At 61.0% G+C, this 8,913-nt stretch overlaps 1 protein-coding gene across 1 annotated transcript in view; it reads right to left on the reverse strand.

The window, feature by feature from the left end:
* Positions 1 to 8,913, reverse strand: part of GRAMD4 (GRAM domain containing 4) — a 58,453-nt gene that overhangs the window by 17,181 nt on the left and 32,359 nt on the right. Inside the window, exon 3 of the mRNA XM_014533161.1 lies at positions 6,806 to 6,965. Within this exon, the coding sequence (XP_014388647.1) occupies positions 6,806 to 6,965 (160 nt within the window). The remainder of the gene's footprint in view (positions 1 to 6,805; positions 6,966 to 8,913) is intronic.

An 8,913-nucleotide genomic window follows, 5' to 3' on the forward strand; every position in this document is an offset into this window, starting at 1 on the left:
AGACAGGCCTCAGCTCACGCGACGGCAGCCGGCCGGCCAGCCCCCGCCAGCTCCCGGGAGTCACGGAGGAAGGAACGTGGCTTCCAGGCATTTTAAACCTGGGAACGCAGAACCTCCAGCAGGAGCCCGCCTGGCACACACCCCAGCAGGCCCAGCGCCGCCAAAAATAACATCGAGTGACTGATGTTCCTTAAAAACTCCTCCCCGCCAGCACTGCACGCAGGGCCCTGCCCTCAAAGGCGGTTCTGCCGCCTGGCCAGGTGAGAGCCTGCACATTAATTCATCCATCCATCCATCCATCCATCCACTCACCTACTCACTGACTGACCCATCCATCCACTTACCCATCCACTCCCCTACCCATGGACCCACTACCATTGATCCATCCATCCATCCATCCATCCATCCATCCATCCATCCATCCATCCATCCATCCATCCATCCATCCATCCATCCATCCATCCCCCCAGATGTGTACTGAGCGCCCCAGGTGCCAGGCCCTGGGCCCAGCAACTCCGAGGTTAGGCAGCAGCTACTTTCACGCCTTCTCACAGGGGTCCGATGGGAGATACAATGTGGATGGAGCTGGAATGTCAGGGCACTCCCCATGTGGCACCAGAGAGCCCGCCCCCGCCAGTCCAGCCTGGCCATGCAGCTGAGGGTTTCGGCAGGAGGGGACACCCCGGGCGGTGGCAGAGGATGGGGAAGGCATGCTGGCCTGGCAGCTTCTCTGCCTGCTGCCCGCACGGGAGCTCAGGGGTGCCACCAGGGAGTGGGGACCACACCCACCTTTCCCACAGCCCAGGGAGCTGGTGAGGTGTTGAGTGGGGTGGGGCCCAGGGGGAGACCATGAGAGGTCGCAGAGCTCCGACTTAAATCTCCCCTAGACGGGGTTCTGTCATCCTCCAAAGACCTGGCCCTGGGCGGAGCCGGAAAACACACTCTCTGAGGGACACGCTACGAAACAGTGGCCTGTGCTCTTCAGAACATCAGTCAAGCGACACACAGACAGCCCTGGCCGGTGGCTCCGTGGTTAGAGCGTCACCCCACGGACTGAAGGGTCTTGGGTTCGACTCACGGTCAAGGGCATGTAACTGAATTACAGGCTCAATCCCCAGCCCCAGTCTCGGTGCATTCGGGAGGCAACCAATCCATGTGTCTCTCACATTGATGCTCCTCTCTCTCCCCCTCCCTCCCTTACATCCGCTCTAAAAATTCCAACGGGAAATATATCCGTTTCAGGCTACAGGAGAGAAGAGGCAGGGCCGCCCAGTGTGACACGGCGTCCGACTCTCTTTTGCCATAAGGGACGTGATGGGAACAAGTCGGGAGTTAGAGTAAGAGCTCAGGTTAGACAACTGCACCCTATAAACCTTAGTTTCCCGATATTGACGACCGCACTATTTAGACAAGAGGATACGCGTGTTTAGGAAACACACGTGAAGTAGTTGGAACTCCAGGGACCTCGTGCCTGCGTGGGGCCACCCAGTGGCACAGGAAATGAAATACACGATGGAAGAGAGGATGCAGAGAGGAGGCAGAGTCGGAAATCACTGTTTCGCAACCTCTCACGAGGTGATGGCATGAAGCCATAATGATGGAGGTGGGGATCCCGAGGGAGGGTTCCCCCCAAGGTCACCCCTCCCATCAGCCCAGAGGGACGGGGACATGACAGGTCACGTGTGGAATCCATGGGACACCCTGAGCAAAGCCACAGAGGGCCCGGCCCCCACAGACAGCCTGGCCCCCCACAAAGGGCCGAAAGAGAACCAGCGGGTGAGCCCCTGAAGGGACGCAGCTGCCCGTCCGGCGCGGAGGCTGCTGACGGAGGACGTGGAGGAGGCTGGGAGATGTGAGCTTACGTGGCAAGCCGAGGACATTAAGAAAAACTTGTGGTTTTTTCCGTGGTGATGTTAGACGTGCGGCTTTCGTTCCTAAAACATAGCGAGCTGCCTAATGAAATATTTACAGATGACATGACAGGGTGTGCAGGGATTCCTGGGGGCGGGGCCGTGGGGCGCAGGGGACAGAGGGGCCTGGCCCGGCTCACACTCAGGCGGAAGCTGGGGGTGGTGCATGGGGGAGAACAGGACTCGCTCTTGGTGTCTCTCTCTGAAATTTTCCATCATTCAAAAGGAATGCCCGGCCCGGCCAGCGTGGCTCAGTGGGTTGGAGCCGAAGGTCTGAGGGCACATACGGAGGCAATCCACTGACATTTCTCTCGTACATTGGTGTTTCCCTCTCTTCTCCGCCTCTCTCTGAAATCAGTGTAAAACACCCTCAGGTGAGGAGGAAAAACAAGAAAGCCCGTCAGTGCCCCCCCAAGGCTGTGCACGCAAGCTCTCCACGGTTACGACGCGAGCTCCCGGGGCCGCGGGGACGGACTCTCCGACCGAACATGGAGGGGGGACCACAGGGCTGGTCCAAGGGCACCAGCGACGCAGCTCCGTGGCCAGGAGCCTCTTCTCCTTTCCTCACGGATCCAGGCGGCCCCACACAGTGTCCCCGTGGGTCCCGGCGGTCCTGCCCACCTGGTGGACACTCGCTCCCCGCTGCCCTGCCTGGTAACCTCCCCAGTTAGAGGCTCTCACAGACCCTGCCCCATTTGTTGACGGCATTTGGCTCTGCTGGCTCACGGAGACTTGTGTCACGGCCAATATTTGGCCACTGGACCCGCAACAGCCAAGTTCATGAGGCTCGCCTGCTGATGCGGCAGCATCCCCGCCAAGCTCAGGCGACTCTGCCGGCTCCGCTGCACACGGGCTCCCATCAGCACTGGCCGAGCGGCCTGTGCTCCGTGCACACGGGTCCCCCTGCAGGCCCAGCACAAGCAAGGTCACAGGCAGAGGACAGAGGACTGGCCAGGCAGGCCCAGCACCGACTGCAGCCCCAGGCAGACCTGCTGCACCCGCCCCCCAGCAGCTTGCCAACAACCTCAGGCGCGTGGGAGACCGAGGCTGTGTGGGAGACACCTGCACACGTGCACACACGCAGAGTTAACAGCACACCCACATGCACACAGAGTTAACAGCACACACATGCACACACGCAGAGTTAACAGCACACCCACATGCACACAGAGTTAACAGCACACACATGCACACACGCAGAGTTAACAGCACACCCACATGCACACAGAGTTAACAGCACACACATGCACACACGCAGAGTTAACAGCACACCCACATGCACACAGAGTTAACAGCACACACATGCACACACGCAGAGTTAACAGCACACACATGCACACATGCGGGGTTAACAGCACACATACGTGCACACATGCAGAGTGCACACGCTCATGCACGCACATGGAGTTAACTGTGCACACACATGTACATATGCGGAGTTAACACACATACACACGCAGAGTTAACAGCACACACATGCACACACGCAGAGTTAACAGCACACACAGAGGGACGGGGACATGACAGGTCACGTGTGGAATCCATGGGACACCCTGAGCAAAGCCACAGAGGGCCCGGCCCCCACAGACAGCCTGGCCCCCCACAAAGGGCCGAAAGAGAACCAGCGGGTGAGCCCCTGAAGGGACGCAGCTGCCCGTCCGGCGCGGAGGCTGCTGACGGAGGACGTGGAGGAGGCTGGGAGATGTGAGCTTACGTGGCAAGCCGAGGACATTAAGAAAAACTTGTGGTTTTTTCCGTGGTGATGTTAGACGTGCGGCTTTCGTTCCTAAAACATAGCGAGCTGCCTAATGAAATATTTACAGATGACATGACAGGGTGTGCAGGGATTCCTGGGGGCGGGGCCGTGGGGCGCAGGGGACAGAGGGGCCTGGCCCGGCTCACACTCAGGCGGAAGCTGGGGGTGGTGCATGGGGGAGAACAGGACTCGCTCTTGGTGTCTCTCTCTGAAATTTTCCATCATTCAAAAGGAATGCCCGGCCCGGCCAGCGTGGCTCAGTGGGTTGGAGCCGAAGGTCTGAGGGCACATACGGAGGCAATCCACTGACGTTTCTCTCGTACATTGGTGTTTCCCTCTCTTCTCCTCTCTCTGAAATCAGTGTAAAACACCCTCAGGTGAGGAGGAAAAACAAGAAAGCCCGTCAGTGCCCCCCCAAGGCTGTGCACGCAAGCTCTCCACGGTTACGACGCAAGCTCCCGGGGCCGCGGGGACGGACTCTCCGACCGAACATGGAGGGGGGACCACAGGGCTGGTCCAAGGGCACCAGCGACGCAGCTCCGTGGCCAGGAGCCTCTTCTCCTTTCCTCACGGATCCAGGCGGCCCCACACAGTGTCCCCGTGGGTCCCGGCGGTCCTGCCCACCTGGTGGACACTCGCTCCCCGCTGCCCTGCCTGGTAACCTCCCCAGTTAGAGGCTCTCACAGACCCTGCCCCATTTGTTGACGGCATTTGGCTCTGCTGGCTCACGGAGACTTGTGTCACGGCCAATATTTGGCCACTGGACCCGCAACAGCCAAGTTCATGAGGCTCGCCTGCTGATGCGGCAGCATCCCCGCCAAGCTCAGGCGACTCTGCCGGCTCCGCTGCACACGGGCTCCCATCAGCACTGGCCGAGCGGCCTGTGCTCCGTGCACACGGGTCCCCCTGCAGGCCCAGCACAAGCAAGGTCACAGGCAGAGGACAGAGGACTGGCCAGGCAGGCCCAGCACCGACTGCAGCCCCAGGCAGACCTGCTGCACCCGCCCCCCAGCAGCTTGCCAACAACCTCAGGCGCGTGGGAGACCGAGGCTGTGTGGGAGACACCTGCACACGTGCACACACGCAGAGTTAACAGCACACCCACATGCACACAGAGTTAACAGCACACACATGCACACACGCAGAGTTAACAGCACACACGTGCACACACGCGGGGTTAACAGCACACATACGTGCACACATGCAGAGTGCACACGCTCATGCACGCACATGGAGTTAACTGTGCACACACATGTACATATGCGGAGTTAACACACATACACACGCAGAGTTAACAGCACACACACGTGCACACAGGCAGAGTTAACAGCACACACGCGCACACACGCAGGGTTAACAGCACACATACGTGCACACATGCAGAGTGCACACGCTCATGCACGCACATGGAGTTAACTGTGCACACACATGTACATATGCGGAGTTAACACACATACACACGCAGAGTTAACAGCACACACACGTGCACACAGGCAGAGTTAACAGCACACACGCGCACACACGCAGGGTTAACAGCACACATACGTGCACACATGCAGAGTGCACACGCTCATGCACGCACATGGAGTTAACTGTGCACACACATGTACATATGCGGAGTTAACACACATACACACGCAGAGTTAACAGCACACATGCAGCGTTAACTGCACACACATGGAGTTAACACACACGCACATACGTGGAGTTAACTGCACACATGTAGATTTAATGATGCATACACACATGTGCACAGAGAGCTGACTGCACACACGTGTGCACACACTGAGTTAACCATACACACACGTGTGCGCGCACATGCCTGCAGAGGGGAGTGCTGATCAGGAAAGGGGTTTGGGAGGAAGACAGGACTGCAGGCCTGCGGGGGGACAATGCAGTGACACACAGCACCCATTTCCCGGGAGAAAGAGGCCACGCACCCGAGGCTTCCCGCCTTCACCTGCAGGCCCGGGCCCGTGTGGCTGGGAGCAGGGTGCCCACGGCTGCGGCTCAGACCACGCTCAGTGCGAGAACAACCAGGGACACACAGGACAGGAAGGAGACAATCCCAGTGGGGACAGAGGGTGCCCGTGGACAGGCAGGGAGGGAGACCCAGCCGGGCATGACCCCCGCAGGAGGTGGCCCTTCCCCTGGGCCTGGGCAGCCCTGCGTGGCTCGGACGTGACTAGTTCAGGGTGCTCAGGGGCGGCGCTGCCTGTCCCCCGGCATGTCCCTGACAGGGTCGCTCACACCCCTAGTCGCCGTGTTGTGCAGGGGCCACGTGCGTGGCTTCAGGGCTCGTCTGCCTGATTGAGGGCATCACCTAAGGGTCACTATTTCCTTAGCCCTCCGTGCCTGGGTCTCCTCACCTATAAAGCTGGGGGCCGGCCGGCGTGGCCCAGTGGTTGAGCGTCAACCTATGAACCAGGAGGTCACAGTTCAATTCCCAGTCAGGGCACGTGCCCGGATTGCAGGCTTGATCCCCAGTGTGGGGCGTGCAGGAGGCAGCTGATCCATGATTCTCTCTCATCATTGATGTTTCCATCTCTCTCTCCCTTGCCCTTCCTCTCTGAAATCAATAAAAATAAATAAGTAAAAGAGTGACACAGAGGGGCAGCAAGCGATCAAAGGCAGCACGTGGAATGAGACCGTGTCTGTGGGACCCGCGGGCCCTTTGGAACGCTTGGCGTCACCACCAAAGCCCAGGGCAGGAGCCAGTGGGTGAGCAGCACCAGCAGCCCAGCCCCGACTCCAACGCGGCCAACACACACACACACACACACACACACACACACACACACACACACACACGTCCCTGCTGTGCCTTGCGATTCGCGGCGGAAACTGAACAGAACACAGCGCAGCAGGCCCGCGCCACAGGCTGGAGACACAGGCGCCGGTTCACTGGGTGATCCGATTCCCGCCCGAGGCTCTCTCCTCTGCCCCAGGGAGCAGCCGTCGCCGCCAGAGCTGGGCTTGGCGGGCAGCAGAGGGACACGCGGACTCGGGAGGCGAGAGGCGTGTGGGCGTCCACACGGGGTCACACCTGTCCACAGGCGTCCAGGGGAGCTGTCCCGACCAGCTGGACGGACGCTGGCATCCTGCCCCACCCCACCCCCCAACCCCCTGCAGTACTCACGCAGGAAGTGCTTCTCCAGCAAGGCGATTTCCAGGTGACCTTTGATCTCATTCAGGCGATCAGACTCCGTCCGGTTAAAGTCCTGGACTCCCGCGGCCATGATGAGGGTCCCTGGACCGGCCTGGAGGGAAGCACCGAGAGAGAGCGCTCGGGGAGCCGCCTCGAAGCCTCCTGCGTCCACCCAGCGTCCCAGAGCCCCTGCCGGACCCCGCAGACAAGGCACGGATTCAGCCTTAAAACCGCATCAGGTCGCCTCGGCCTCGCCCCGCACCAGCCGGGGTGGTGGAAGGCACAGTGGCTCCCCTGCCCCACCCCGGGGAGATGCGTATGCCCGCCAGCAAACCAGTCTGTCCACCCTGCCCACCCTCCCTTGGTGGCCAAGAGGTGGCCACATAACCACGTGATTATACGTAAATACCACTGAACTGCACACTTAAAAATGGCTCAAGTGGCAGGTTTTATGTCATGTATATTTCACCACAATAAAGGGATGCAATGAAGAGGAAGGACCTAAACACACACAGGTCACCAACCTCCCTCATAATGAGGCCTCACAAACAACTACTCGGAGCTCCCGCCCCCCACCTCCTGCCCCCGCCGGGCGGGAGCCAGCAGGGCCAGAGCACAGCTGAGCGACGGAGGAAGGGCGTGGGGCACACACCCAAGAGGGCGGCCTGGTAACGGCCACCGGGATGACACACACCAGCCACCTGGTGGGCACGAAGCTCTCGGGAGTGGCAGATGCCCGGAGGCGCCGAGTGTCCTGGAGGGAGAGGCTCCTGCAGCGAGGGCAGCCCCCCCTCCGCCCCCGTGGGATCCTGCGACCAGCCACCCCCACCTGCAGAAATGGCCCCCGAGAAATACATGGAGGAAATGGATGGGGCCTGGCTCACACAGCCCTGGGCGCCACCCCCATCCCCGCTCCGTCCCGAAGCCTCGTGGGGCACCGCACTCTTAGGACAGCGCCGTGGCCTCCATGGTGCCCGGATGGGAGCACTGTCACCAGCCCTGCCTCGTGGCCGTGATGGAACTGCCCCAGCCTGCTGACCCTCTGTGCTGTTAACTGCCACGTGCACTCAGACATGCATGTGCATGCGTACACACACATACGTGCACGCACACGCACATGCACATAGGAGGGCCGGGCTCCGGGTGGAGTCAGGGTCTCCATCAAGACAGTTCCTGGACACAGGCAGCTGCCACTGGCCTGGCTGGACAGATGGACAGAGCGTGGAGAACAGTCAGACTGTGGACGCTGCGGGATCCAGCCTCTCTCTCTCTCTCTCTCTCTCACAGCCTGGAGCCACATGTGGGGATTCTTGCTTCTGAGAGGACCACCCTCGGCCCCAACAACATCTGGAACCACAGCCCCAGCTCCAGGCTGATGCCGGCCAAACAGAACACACCGCTGTCCTTGCAGACAAGCCGTGCTGCTCGGTGACGTGGTGCACCAGGGGCACGGCGAGCCGCCTAAAAAAAAGGGAGCGGCGGCTCTCAGGAGGCAGTGCCAGTGAATTATTCATCCCGCCAGGCGCGCAGGCCTGCTCCCTGACGGAGCATCAATAATACACGGAGCGGGAGGCAGGCGCACAGGCCGCGTCCGCACAGAACACCTGGCTCAGGTCCTCGCGGAGGAAACCCATGGGCCCCGGCCGTGGGGAGGGCCGGGCGGTTGTCACAAGGATGCGCCCAGTGATCGTACCCGGCCAGAGAGGGGGCCACAGAGATCCCCCCACCCCGCTGATCAAATGCAAGCTCCAGACGCGGGGCCCACAGGGCTGGTGCCCACAGAGCCGCCGCGCCATGTGGGGGTGCCCTGGGATAGTTGCTGCCCCGATGAAGAGCCCCACCAACTGGCCCACGGGGACCATGTCTCTGAGAGGGCTGACGAGGGCACCCGGCAGCAGGCCGGGGCTGAAGCTTCCAGAGTGCCCTGTCCGTGCCCCTCCCGCGTTACCGCTCCCAGGGGGCCAGCCTGGGCCTCAGCACCACCTCTGCTGAGGAGTCTGCCCCCACCCCCCACTGGGAGGGAGGACCAGCTGCTGCGCCAGCGCTTGGCAGAGGAAAGGCTGCTACCCGGCCCGGGACAGGGACCTCCGCCTGCCAGC

Source organism: Myotis brandtii, unplaced genomic scaffold (genome assembly GCF_000412655.1).
Source record: "Myotis brandtii unplaced genomic scaffold, ASM41265v1 scaffold952, whole genome shotgun sequence".
NCBI classification, from domain to species: Eukaryota; Metazoa; Chordata; class Mammalia; order Chiroptera; family Vespertilionidae; genus Myotis; species Myotis brandtii.